The sequence below is a fragment of the Microtus pennsylvanicus genome, chromosome 17 (assembly GCF_037038515.1).
Source record: "Microtus pennsylvanicus isolate mMicPen1 chromosome 17, mMicPen1.hap1, whole genome shotgun sequence".
NCBI classification, from domain to species: Eukaryota; Metazoa; Chordata; class Mammalia; order Rodentia; family Cricetidae; genus Microtus; species Microtus pennsylvanicus.
Window position 1 is genome coordinate 32526468 of NC_134595.1, and position 14368 is coordinate 32540835.

A 14368-nucleotide genomic window follows, 5' to 3' on the forward strand; every position below is an offset into this window, starting at 1 on the left:
CAGGGTCTGCTTACCACGTACACTGTAGGTGCAGTGTTCCATCACAATCCGCACGCACCAGACATGGTGACCTTCGTGCAGAGACAAAGCAAGGTCTCAGAGCAAGGTAATAAAGATTTGACCAGATATTGTAAGAGTTTCATGGTTCTAACTTTTCTATACTGATGTACATCATCTCAAAGCTAATTTCTGTGTGTGGTGTGAAGGTTTAATTTCAAGTCTTCTTATTCAGTGTACATTCAGGTGTTACCACAACGTCTGTTCAAGAATCTATTGTTTCCATGTGCAGCGGCTTAACACAGAAAGGAAAAAAAAAAACCAATTAGCCAACTCTGAGTGGATGTCTTGGGATCTTCAGGATTATTCTACTGACTTCATAAAAAAGATAATTCTTGAGATGCTTGGGGAAAGTTAGTAACACACGCAACCCTAGTCTACTGTCTTCTTCCCATGGTAAAATGCTCTGGCGAAACCAACTTAATGGAGAAAGGGTTTATCTAGGCTCACAGTTGTAGGTTACTGTCCAGCATGGCAGAGAAGTAGAGGTAGCAGAAACTGAAGACATCTATGTGCCACATCACATCCACAGTCAAGAGGAGACAGAAGTAACTGCATCTGGGGCTTACTGTTCAGCTAAATTTCTCCACTCTTCTAAAGCCCAGGAGCCACACAGAGAAAATGGTGGCACCCAGAGCGGGCTGGGTCTTCCCACATCAATCTTTCCACAGATATGCCCACAAACCAACTTGATGTATGTATTTCCTCACAGAGGCTCTCTTTCCGGGGTGTTCTAGATTGTGTCAAGCTGGCAACTAAAACTAATCATCACGACTCTGTTCTTTCTCAACTGGAAACACAGACATTGCTTTAAGCCATCACTTTGCCCTCTTTGTCTGCCAAAGTTTCCTGCCTGTCTCATATTGTAAAATACAGTCCATATTCCATGTTCCCAAATATTCTTAAAATTTCTGACACTGTAAAAATCCGAAGTCTCTTAACTACATGCCTAAAACATTGAAAATAGGAAGTTGGAGATAGCTTATGTAAAGAGTGCGTTGGTGCGGGAGAATTGTCTGTATTCTGTCAATCATGTTATAAATAAACGCTGATTGGCCAGGCAGGAAATATAGGTGGGAAAACCAGACAGGAAGTAGAAATGATGTAATGAGAACAGGAGAATTCTGGGAAGGAGGAAGTTGATTCCTCCCACTCTTGCTCAGATCACCGAAGCAGCAGGATGTGGTCTGCCCCACTGAAAAAAGGTACTGAGCCACATGGCTAACATAGATCAGAAAAATGGGTTAATCAAGATGTGAGATTTAGCCAGTGAGAGGCTAGAGCTAATGGGCCAAACAGCTTTATAACTTATAGAGATCTATGTGTGATTTTCTTTGGGGCTAAACAGTTGTGGGGTACCGGGGAGACAGAAATTCAAACAAGCAGGCCTGGTTCCCAATCATGTTACAGTGTGTGTTCTTGCAGAGGACACAAGTTCAGTCCTAACACCCAGGTCTGACAATTCACAATCTCTAGTAACTCCAGCTCCAAGGGATGCCGTGTTCTCTTCTGGACTCCACAGGCACTGCACTCATATGTCCAAACCCACCCAAACAAACAGGTACACATACTTAAAAACAGAAATAAGAATAGAATGAAAAATAAAAAAAATAGAAAAGCTGTGGGGTGCCAGACTGACCCCATACTTTCTCAGGGGCCCTGGTGAGAGGACAAAGAGAACCTTAGTTCTTATCCTTGCCCAGAAGTGTCCTAGACTAGCTGGTCTAGAACTGGAACCAGTGCCTCGGAAGAGTCAATGCTGTGACTTCTGGGGACCCTACTCTTCCCTTTGGCCTGTGGCTATTAGTCCTTAGGCAACCAAGTCTGAGGTGTTGTGTTCTCTTTGCCTACATGGTCTGGCATAGATCTCGGCTGACCTTGCCCATTTTGTGTTCTACAAATAGTCTATATGATGCTATACTTCTTAATAAGCTTGCTTGGCATAAGTCATCAGTTTATGCAAGACCTCCTTGTCCCAGCTACTGCATTTCTCATTTCTTTGCCTTTGGAGACCCTTTTCCTGTGGGTTTTGGATCGAAAACATGTTGTGTACTTCCAGCATACAAAAGTCTAGAACAAACGTTTTTATTCTGAAGAGCAAGAATCATGTCATTAAACAATTGAATCTATTCAGAACAAAAATCCTGCAGGGAAACGCTAATCTTATAACTCTAATGTCCTGCATCTGTCAATAATAATGGACTCCAAAGGGCCAAGGCAACCCCATTTCTCCAGATCTGCCACCTTCAGGACACACAATTGCTCTCTTAGTCTTGATGACTCTACTCCACTTCTGCAGGTCTCTTTTGTAGGTATCTCACAGTCCTGGCGTCTCCAATATCCTGGAGTCTCCACTGTGACTAAGGTTTCACCCTCATAGCTACATCCCTGGCCTCTCGGCAGGGTTTCCTATCATGCCACACATTGCCTGGCTTCAGTTGTTTCCTATGACCCTACAATCTCACGTTTTTACATCCAAAACCAGGACCCCATAGGTGACAAACACCACCAAGGTCTGCTGCTAGTCTGAGTTCCCCCTTAGCAATGCTGACCCTGAGGAAAGGCTTTCCTCTTGCCCACTGCAGAGCAGGAGGCTTCTCTGCCTTGGTGCCGATCTGCTACAGCTGCTGCTTCAGCACCAGCAGGAACATCATTCTACCTTGATATTTTCTCTCCAAAGCAAGTAAACCAATCCATTATCTTTACATTCATCTTCTCTCGGGCTCTCGGAATACAGGCAAAATGTAGGTGAGGGATGAATCAGAAAAGGTCTTAATGACACATGAGAAAATGCCACAACAAAACCAGTTCTTTCAATGATGATATAAATAGTTAATTTAAAAAAAAAAGAACAGCCCCAGAAAAATACATTTCTAGCACATATTTTTTAAAAAGCTGTCTTAACATACCTACTACCCAGAAGGGTTATACCAACTAGCTATAAAAAGACAAGTACCTTTATTAAAAATAATTGACAATTGTGCATATGGAAGTCACAAAAGAGGAAATTCCAATGGGTCTCTCTGCTTGTGGACATAAGCAGCTGCACATAATACTTTTTGCCCAGAAAATCCATAAAATTAAATACTTGCCAATGGCTGGCATCACTGGGCTGGAGGAAAGTTGCAGCTCTCAGAGACCATCCATCACAGTTGTTCAGGATTTACAAAAGATTTTTTTTCTAACTGATTAAAGTCCTGCACAAACCTTTCGACCCAAGAACTCTACTTTATATCTGTTACTCAGATAATGCAAAGAATATGAACATACATTCATGTAAAGGAAATATAAAAGAATGATTAATACAGTGTTGTTTATAAAAAAAGTATAAATGGGCTAACCAATGCAAAGATTTTAATGTGATTAGTAAAATATTGTATTTATTGGTTTATGATCATGTCTGTGATCGTTGTCAAATGCTAAGGCATAGTGAATGAGATAGTGTATGTGTTATTGTTATTTTACATAATGTATGAATGTAGCTACTCAGTATGGGTATAATTTCTGAAATTCGGAAAATTTATAAATACAGCTAAGAATGCTTTCCTATGGAGGGTAGACTGGTTTCATGCCTTGATGTGTATTTCAGTGACTCTAAACACAATATTAAAATGTAGCTTGAAAGTGTCTTGTGTCATTTTAAAATTAAATTAATACATATAAAATAGTGGGTGTTGTGCCATTTTCATGCATATATGTTTTAAACGTTGCCCTTATATAACCCATTCATCAACTATCCCACTATATCCTTTGAATCCATTGCTCACCCCCTTACTTCCCACTAACTAGTCCCTCTTTCTGCTTCTTGTTACATATATTTTACTTCTGTTTCTTTTCTCCACCCCTTCCCTTCAGGTCACTCCTTCCCCTTTCAAGGTACCTTTTTATTTTCATGACCTACACAAACTTACATGAACATGGGGCAAAGAAGAGGGCATATATACATATATTCACATAAATTAAAATCCCAACCATAGGTAGGAATTTATATGCCTTTACGCCATGGGTAAACATACCCATATTAACAGGGCACCTGTATAGAATTTTCTATTAACCAGAAAGTGATTCCAGATGCACCCAATGTAAATATCAAATCATAACTCAGTAAAGAATGTCTTTTTTTGTTTTCCAGAGCCTGACCTCTCTTCATGTGCTAAAGGAGAGACAACATACCTTAGAAAGTGGCTTTCCCTGGTGGCAGTTGATCCCGCCAATAAAGACCATATTGGGCATCACAGGTCTGGGGAAATCCAACACAAAGTCAGTGCGTAACAGCCAAATGGATACTTGACTGAAGAGGTCATACATAGTCACTGGGGTCTGGAGAACTTCAGAGGCAATTTCTATGGCAGTTTTGTAAAAATAGGGGCAAATTAAATGCTCCGCCGTATAGACAAGATGGTTCCACACTCTCTCCTTGAAAGTCATGTTGTCTGTGAGTCTGAAGAGAACTCTGGGAACATAAGAAAGAGGACTGGGGCACTGGGCACCATCGTCAAGAAAATAACAAAATACTCCTCTAGTGAAGATCACAGATGGGAGCGACAAGTACTTGGCAACAGTCAAGCCGCACACATCGAAAGGATCCAGAAGAACAGCATCGAAAGAACTCTGCTTCAAGTACTCCACTAACTTCTTGTCATTAAACAAACTCCTACACTGTGAAAATATTAATTCAAAATACTTGCTGTTTGTGTTGCGAAATAAAGAGTAGAGGTTTTCTTCCCAAGGTCTCCACCGAGAATCACTAAAAACCTTGAATTCTCGATCCAAATCCTCCAGAGTGTGAGAAGTTGAGTACATCTTCACAGTAAAATTCAGAGATTTTCTCAGTTGCCAACTCACCTCTGGCACAACTGCCACCACCTCATGTCCTTTGTGGATGAGCTTCTCTACAACTGACTGCATGGTGAACCAGTGGCTCCCATCCATGGGCACCACCAGCAGTCTGCCTGCCTGGGCAAAGCCAGGGGCCAGCAGCAGACACACACACAGAGGAAGGGAGGCTGGGAAACCGGCAGGAGCCATGGGAGACATGAAGAACAGGAGATCCAGTTACTGAGACTCTGGGTTCTTACGACACAGTAGAGGAAAACAGACAGCAAAGCACTCTCAGCAGCTATAGGTGTGTGTATATGCATAAGGGAAGTAAAATTCAATGGTAATGACTCACTCAAAAAGAATAATAACTAATGAACTTCACTGGCTGAAACATCTACTTACGTGTTTCCCAACTAAAGAAAGTATGATCTTTGCCTTGGAAAGATTATGTCTTCTCTTGCAATACTTGCAATACCAGTTTTGAAAGAGTAATGAAACAGTGTGTTTGGATTTTTGGAATTTAGAATTCACTGCCTATAAGGAGTCTCTATGCATCATGCGTTTGTTTGAACATCCTAAGAAAGTAGGCTAAGACTAGACAGTGGGAATGAGCTGGTCAAGAGGAAGAGCAACAGAATGCTAGAGAAGATCACAGGAAAGCCAGTCCCTCACTATAGGATGCTTTGTATTAGGAGGGGCTGGGACAGAGCCAAAACAACTCTACAACTCTTGTGGGTGTGGCGGCTTCATAGCTCTGAGATTGCAAAAGACTTGACTGACAACCACTCAGCCTGTGGATGCTGTAAGCCAATAGTCCAGGCACCACCCATGAGAAAAGTAGTATCTCTGAAATACGGGCTGTTTGAGAGTCAGTGGAAAGGTTCCTTTCTTTCCTTCAAGGATAGAATTTCTGAGCCTGACTTCTGAATCATCACCTAGACAGAAGGTAAGAGAGTGTTGAGCCTCTGAACTCTGACAGGCCTCTGAGCCCTCCAGTGATGATGGCCAGGTTTATTTGCCCCAGGTACAATGACCAGAGGCTTTTCTTTGCTGAAGATTTTGAGGTCACTCTGACTTAGGACTTTGCAATGTCATCACAGGTTCAGAACAGAAGCGTTGCCAGATTCCCAAACCGGTAATGAGAACGATGTTGCTCGGATACTGGACTTAGTCCTGGTGTTGAGTCATTATAGACAGGATATTTGGCAATGTACTAGCATGTTTAACTAAGAACTCTAATCTCCCTTATCTCTGACTGAACAGTAGTCACGCAAAGTCTTTTGCTTGAGTTCAAAACTCAATGGCTCTAGGTATGCTCCCGGCATGCAGTGCAGGTTCAGCTACCAGGACAGCTGATGCAACAGCACCTGTGGTGAGACTCTCAGAGCCAGGCCTTTCTCCATGTACTAAAGATGAAATAACATACTTTGGAAAGTGGCTTTCCCGGTGGCAGTTGATCCTGTCCACAAAGACCATGTTGGGCATAGCAGGAGTGGGGAACTCCAACACAAAGTCAGTGTGTAACAACCAAATGGAAAGTTGACTGACAAGGTCATCCACAGTCACTAGGGTCTGGAGAACTTCAGAGGCAATTTCCATAGCAGTTTTGGAAAATGGGGCAAATGCACACTCCCCCATGTTCTGCGCTCTCTCCTTGAAAGTGATGGTGTCTGTGAATTTCGAGAGAATTCTGGGAACATGACTGATGGGGCTGGGACACTGAGCACCCTCTTCAAGATAGTGACAAAATATTGACCTGCCGAAGACCACGGATGGGAGCGACAAGTACTTGGCAACAGTCAAGCCGCATATATCGAAAGGATCCAGAAACACAGCATCAAAAGAACTCTGCTTCAAGTACTCCACTAACTTCTTGTCTTTAAACAAATCCTTACAGTGTGAAAAACACAATTCAGATAAAACACTGGATGAATGCTGTGATACAGAAAATACGCTACTGCCCTGTGTTTTCCAGTGAACATCTAAACAACCTTGAACTCATGGTCCAGATACTCCAGAGTGTGAGAAGTTGAGTATGTCTTCACTGTAAAATTCACGGATTTTCCCAGTTGTCAACTCACCTCTGACACGACTACCACCACCTCATGCCCTCTGTGGATGAGCTTCTCCACAACCGACTGCATGGTAAACCATTAGTTCCCGTCCATGGGCACCACCAGCAGCCTGCCTGCCTGGGAAAAGCCAGAGGCCAGCAGCAGACACACACACACAGAGGAAGGGAGGCTGGGAAACCTGCAGGAGCCATGGGACATGTGTAGGACCGGGGAATCTAGTTGCTGAGACCCTGGGCTCTTCTTACACAAGTGGAGAATACAAGCAAGAATGCCCCCCGTGGAAGTGATTTCATATTTATGTGTTAATAAAAATATCATACACACTGCCAATAAGTGAACTTAGAAGATCAAGGATTAGTCAACAGTAACGGCTGAGATACTTGCATGTTTCTGATAAGAATAGCATATGCTCCTAGATATGGAGAGAATCATGTTGTGCAAGGTAAGTGTTGAGACAGAATTTTAATCAATGATCTTGGACTTTGAGAGCTCAGGAAGATTAAAATGAGAGGGAATTTGAAGAGACATTGCCTTTCTGGATGTTTTCCAGAAGCAATTATTGGGCTGTGTGCTCAGAGTAATGAAAACTCTCTGCTCAGAAACAAGTTGGCCAACAACTTCCAAGGGAGTACTGGGAGATCGTTCTTCCTGACGTGGCTGGCAGTGGAGTTGTTTGTCATAGGCAATTCTGCATTGGACAGGCACTGCAGCTTGTTCTGGTCTGTTTGCTGCAGAATTATCCTTCCCTTTCCAGACACAACCTCTCTGTGTGGCTATGTTAAAACTGAAAACTCACCTCCATGGACTGTTACAGGGATTATATTGTCTACGGTTATTATCTATTTCACATGACTTTCTGTGAGTGCATCTGGTACATTGGACTTGATAAACTATTTTTGTTCCCCACTAATCTTGGTCAAACAGACAAGCCCTTATTAAATATTTAATTAATCACATAAAGTATCAGTGGTCAGCAAGACTACTAAAGAGTCACAATGCCTCCACCAGAAGAACTCGTTCAGAACCCCAGCCAACAGAAACTTGCTGGAATTCTAACAACGCAGGAATGAATACATTGGATCATTGTAGACAGTGCACTTGGAAAGAAATAGGTAAAGGGTTTCCCAAGAAGAGGAGTTAAAGTAAAATACAAAAAGTCCACCAAAATCCAAACAAAGGATCCCTAGAATTTTTAAAAAGATTTTTTTCTAGAGTATCAAAAAATACATGAATATTAATCCAAAGACCCCAGAAAATGAGAATGGTTACTGTGACTTTTGTAAGATAACGTGTCTCTGTTGTTCACAGGAAAATCTAAACGTTAGAAAGGACTACAGGAATGAATACATCTCCATTGGTGGAAACTGACTTTAAAGTTCATTGTGCAACAGATGCTGAGATCAACGATTAATAAATGGGACCTCCCGATACTGAGAAGCTTCTGTAAGGCAGAGGATACGGTCAATAAGACAACACAGCAACCTGCAGAATGGGAAAAATCTTCACCAACCCCACATCTGACAGAGTGCTGGCCTCCAAAATAATAAAGAACTCAAGAAACTAGACAATAAAACACCAGATAATTAATTTTAAGAATGAGGTACAGATCTAAACAGAGTTCTTCACCGAAGAATCTCAAATGGTAGAAAGACATTTAAGGAATTTCTCTACATCCTTAGTCATCAGGGAAAAGCAAATCAAAATGACTCCGAGATACCATCTTACACCTGTCAGAATGACTAAGATCAAAAACACTGATGACATCTTATGTTGGGAAAATATGGAGTAAGGGAAACACTCCTCTGCTACTGGTGGGAAAGCAAACTTGTACAGCCACTTTGGAAATCAGTATGGCAGTGTCTTAGAAAACTGGGAATCAATCTACCTCAAGACCCAGCAATACCACTCTTGAGCATATACCTAAAGGATGCTCGATCATACCACAAGGACACTTGCTCAACTATGTTCATAGCAGAATTATTCATAATAGCCAGAACCTGGAGCAATCTAGATGTCCCTCAACTGATGAATGGATAAAGAAAATATAGTACATTTACACAATGGAGTATTACTCAGCTGTAAAAAACAATGACATCATGAAATTTGCAGGCAAATGCATGGAATTAGAAAAAAATCATCATGAGTGAGATAACTCAGACCCTGAAGGACAAACATGGTTATGTACTCACTCATAAGTGGATATTAGCTGTAAAGCAAAAGATAACCAAGCTATAATCCACAGCCCCAGAGAAGCTAGGTAACAAAGAGAAACCCTAAGAGAGACTCATGGATTCCCCTGGGAAGGGGAAAAATAGATGAGATCTCCTGGGTAAACTGGGGGCAGGTGGGGGTTGGGGCAAAGGTGATGGGAACATGAAAGATTGGGTTGGTTGAGTTGGGAGTCGAATGAAGAGGGAGAGTAATGAAAGTGATATCTTGATAGAGGGGGCAATTTGGGGGTTAGGGAGAAAACCGGTGCCAGGAAAATCCCCAGGAATCCACAAGGATGACCGTAGCTAAGACTCATAGCGGAGAGAGAGAGTGCCTGAATTGGTCTTCTCCTGTAATCAGATTGGTGAATACCCTCATTGTCAACAGAGAACCTTCATCTAGTAACTGGTGGAAACTGATGCAGAGATCCACAGCCAAGCCCTGGCCGAATTCAGGGAGTACAAATGATGAGAGGGAGGAAGGACTGAAGAAGCAAGGGCAGTCAAGATCATGATGGGGAAATCCATAGACACAGATGACCTGAGCGTTAATGGGAGCTCACAACCCTGGACCGACAGCTTGGGAGCTTGCATGGGACTGACCTAGGCCCTCTGTGTATAGATGGACAGGTGGTGGAATGGGACTGTGGTTCAGAGGATAATGGAGAGGCTCATAAGCATTCCTTAATTTTTCAAAGCCAACTGCCTCCTTAGAGAGATGGTGCCATGGGTAAAATGGTTGCAGCTGTAAGGACCAATGTTGGGATCTCCAGAATCCACCTCGTAAGATAGCTAGCCCACACATGTCATTCCAGTGTGTCTATAGCAGAGTGGGAGGCAGACACAGAAAAATCCCTGGAGGGTCACAAGGCAGTATATTTGGAGTTGTAGCCTTGTTGGAGGAGGTGTGCCACTGGGTTTGAGGTTTCAAGAGCCCATGCCAGGCCCGGTTTCTCTCACTCTCTACTGAGTGTTTGTGGATAATAGGAAAGCTCTCAACGACCACTGCAACACTATGCCTCCCTGCCTGCTGCTATGCTCCCACCATGATGGCCATGGACTAACCCTCTGAAGCAGTAAGTAAGCCCCCAGTTAAATGCTTTATTTTAGAAATTGCTTTGATCATGGTGTCTCTTCACAGCAATAGAACAGTAACTAAAGTAGTACCCTGGAATATGCAGCAAGGAACAATGAAAGACCCTGTCACAAAAGAGGTGAAAGATGAAGATGGACACTCCAGTTGTCAGGGACAAAAAAAAAAGTTTACTGGGGTTGCAATACCCCGCTTGAATGTATCCCATTATCACCAACATCCTGTGGCCTCCATTGCAACTTGGGCTTCATCATCATAACTTCATGCAATAGACTCTCAGAGCCTCCAAATAGAAAATCTACCCCTGCTGTACCTTGCCTGGCCTCAGCAGCTTTCTTAAGTCTTGGTTCAGACCTCCAGGATCCTTGCTCTTGAATCTTTCTTTCAACAAACAACAAACAAAATCACTACCTTATGGACAAGGCTGTCCAGTTGAGCGCTCAGCTCAAGATGTAGCCTGACGCCTTTGTACCATGCTGATGAGCCTCTGTGTGCTGACCCACAGGGAAGAAACCATGTGTCCTTTCAGATAAATAAATAGAGAAAATACCTTCAAACACCTTTCCTTACACTGATGCCAACTCAGAAGGTACAGAAAAGTAAAGGCCCCTATCCTTGGTGAACGTAAATGCAATCCTCCCCAACGAAATAAAAACTCAACAATACATCAAAAGAATCATCCACTATAATGACTCATTTGGATTTTCTATGTGGCTGGAATTTTACAGTTACCATGGAAACACGCCTTTGGATGTGTGTTTACAAGGGTATTTCCGGAATGGCTTAATTAGGAAGGAAGGCCTACTCTGAATGCATGTGGCACCTTCAGATGGGCTGGGGTTTGGGACTGAATAAAAAGAAAGTGAGCGGAACACCAGCGTTCATCCTTCTCGGCCTCCTGATTGTGGACACAGCGTGGGCTAGTGGTCTCACATTCCTGCTACCACAACTAGAGCTGCTTTACCACTAAGTTTTTTCCATCCTGATGGACTATCCCTCCAATCAGGAACCAAAAAGAAACCATACTTTCCTTAAGTAGCTTTGGTTAAGTATTTAACACAACAATGAAAAAAAAAAAAAAGTCATCCAACAGTTGGTACCAAGAAGCGGGGCCATTGCTGTGGCTAACTGACTGTGTAATTGGAAAGCCTTGGGAAGTGGCTTGAGATGAGAATTTGGAAGCAGGGCCATCGTAATCTGCATTGCTCTCAGTACCACTGTCTTCCACACACCTACTGATATGGCCCATTCTTTCATCCAATTAATATTAAGATCTAGTAATAAGCCAAGCACTGGGAAGTTGCCTGGGTGTCCTAGTTTACTTTCTATTACAGTGATACACACAACTAAAAGCAACTTGGGGGAGGAAAGGGTTGATTTCATACCGCTTACTTTATAAAAGCAAGTCAGGGCAGGAACTCGAGACAGGGACCTAGAGGCAGGAACCGAAGCAGGGCCACGGAGGAACCCAGCTTGTTTTGTGTGGCTCACTCAGTTTGTTTTTTATACAACCCAGGACCACCTTCTCAAAGGTGGCGCTGCCCATAGTGGGCATTAATCAATGAAATGCGCCCCCATTTGCCTACACGTTAATCTCTCTCTCTCTCTCTCTCTCTCTCTCTCTCTCTCTCTCTCTCTCTCTCTCTCTCTCTCTCTTCTCCCTCCCTCCCTCCCTCCCTCCCTCCCTCCCTCCCTCCCTCCCTCCCTCTCTCTCTCTCTCTCTCTCTCTCTCTTCCCCCCCCCCCTCTCTCTTCTGAGACAGGGTTTCTCTGTAGCTTTGGAGCCTGTCCTGGAACTCGCTCTGTAGCCCAGGCTGGCCTCGAACTCATAGAGAGCCGCCTGTCTCTGCCTCCCGAGTGCTGGGATTAAAGGTGTGAGCCACCCCTGCCTGGCTGAGAGATCTTTTTTTTAATTGAATATAATGTGTGCGTACATGCTTGCATGGTTATATATAAAGCACTTACAGTTGATAGAGATTAAATAAAGATTGAGGACAATGTAAGGTTCACGGAACATGGAACATTTTCACAAGTTTTGTATTGGATATATGCTTGAAAGAAAAACTGTTTTAAGGTCCCTTTGTATATCCTAGAGCAGAGAATATGTAAATATATATTCCAATTAATTGTTGAAATCTCTAGGAACATGTAACCCCAACGCGTGAGTCTTTAACTTTTGCAGGTAGTTGTAAAAATAAACATTAGCTTGCATGCTGACAGGAAAGAGAGCAGTCTCCCTGCCCAACCCATAATCTCTTGAGCAACACAACTACGTTGCCCATAAAGCTCCGCGTGGCGCGAAGCATCCTGGGAAATGTAGTCCGCGTACGGAAAAAAAAATCACTTTCCAGAGACCCGCCCTCGCCGGCATGGTGGTACCCGTTCGGAGCGAGTTCGTTTACTCTGTGCTGTGGCCAGGGCGGGGGTCTGGGCTATAGGCAGTAAGTGGGGCTGGGGGGACGGGGGCGCAGGGAGGGACGAGAGCAGCGTCGGGACGGCGCCGACGGCCTGAGGCAAGACGCTCGGCCTCTCCTGGCGGCGCGTCAGGGGTCGGGCAGCGGGTACGCGCGCCTGGTCGCGCTCCTGGGCCCTGGGCGTCTTGGTGGGCGGGAAGGCCTCCGTGGCGTAGCCTGACTCGCGAGTTCCGGTTTTTGAGTTTTTCTTCAGAGGACTGTGTTGAAAAGGGAAAGAACTGCATTTCGGCCCTTCCTGCTCCCTAGAAAATGTCCTTAGCGTTTCACCTCAATTTCCCTGCCACCACACGAGAAACAGAGCAGGTTCCCGCAGCTCCCCACTGGACTCCATAGCTCTAATGGCCAGAGTCTGTCTTCCTTCAGGTACTCACTCCAGACTCTATAGTTTGGGACCAGAGTGCTGAAACTTACTATCAAGACGATTAATGTGATAGGCTTGATTCACTGAAACTCTGTGATCTGGTACAGGATATGACGAAATGGGAGAAGCTGAGATTTCAGAATTATTGATGATCCTAAGGCTGCCGTCAACTCTCAGTTTTCTCATTTAGTGACGTGGAATCCAAGAACAGTTACTGGTTCCTGGAGGCCATGCCCTTTGTATTTAGTACCTTTCTTTTGTCGTGTAACTGGTTAAACTACCCTAAAAAAACATGTACAACCACATTTTACATAGAAGTAAATATTGTTTAAATGACTTGTTCAGGATCACACAGGTTAATTAGAACCCCTGTAGGTATGAAAGAGAAGTCAGTGTCCAAAACCCAAATTACTGTATTTTCTGAAGAACAAGTTTACGAAACAACTCCCCTCAAATACAAGGACGATTTCGGGGTGGGGGGGTTCAAGAATAAAAGCATTTATGTAACATGTCATTTTCTTTAAAGGATAGCATTTGGTTCCACAATGTTTGGGAACCTGTTTGAAGAGGATTATTCCAGTGTGTCCAATAGTCAGTATGGAAAAGGGAAGAAATTAAAGACTAAAGGTTTGGAGCCACCTGCCCCTAGAGAATTCACCAATTTAAGTGGAATCAGAAATCAGGGTGGAACCTGTTACCTCAATTCCCTTCTTCAGACTCTTCATTTCACACCTGAATTCAGAGGTATGCTATGTTACGTGCATTCGAGTAATAATATGGACAGCGGGTTTGATATATAATTAATTATGTAAAAACCATCAAAGAGAAAGCATTTTAAAGGTGTTCATTGTCACAAAGTATGCTGTGCATTGGCAGTTCTCTGAAGAAAATTGTGACATTTAAATTTAAAGAAATCTGTTCTGTGTGGTGATTGTAGTGTTTTGTAACAAAAAAACAAGAGAAAGTATTTCTAATTCCCATAATTTAAAATACAACATAACGATAATTTTCTCCTTTCTCCAAAGTAACAAACACTAACAAGTCAAGGCTACACAGAAAGCCTTGGCTTCTGCAGTGGGAAGACTTGTCACATTATTTATATACATTCGTACTTAAGTATCTGTGTTTCTGAAGTTCAGAGAGCTCTGATTCTGAGCAGATCTGTCCTGAACTTGTTTGGCTTAGAACCTGACCTGGGGGAAGCTTCTTGGGAATTTTAGTTCTCTCAGGAGGGTGGCCATTCATATATCCATTAATCTAATTACCCAGACCTTGGTA

General features: G+C 43.2%; 1 protein-coding gene and 2 pseudogenes across 3 annotated transcripts in view; 1 reads left to right on the forward strand and 2 right to left on the reverse strand.

The window, feature by feature from the left end:
• Positions 1–4203: 4203 nt before the first annotated feature.
• On the reverse strand, positions 4204–5085 carry LOC142836941 (UDP-glucuronosyltransferase 1A8 pseudogene; annotated as a pseudogene).
• A 1083-nt stretch (positions 5086–6168) lies between these two features.
• LOC142836826 (UDP-glucuronosyltransferase 1A8 pseudogene) lies at positions 6169–7151 on the reverse strand (annotated as a pseudogene).
• A 5419-nt stretch (positions 7152–12570) lies between these two features.
• The window catches only part of Usp40 (ubiquitin specific peptidase 40), an 80717-nt gene continuing 78919 nt past the window's right edge, over positions 12571–14368 (forward strand). For 2 of the 3 annotated variants that reach the window (XR_012908163.1, XM_075951290.1), the window contains exons 1-2: positions 12571–12696; positions 13617–13834. Coding sequence is in view for 2 of the 3 variants with exons in the window: in XM_075951290.1 (XP_075807405.1) it covers positions 13636–13834 (199 nt within the window). In the remaining variant the exon portion in view is untranslated. The remainder of the gene's footprint in view (positions 12697–13616; positions 13835–14368) is intronic. The other variant, XM_075951291.1, reaches the window with a different exon arrangement.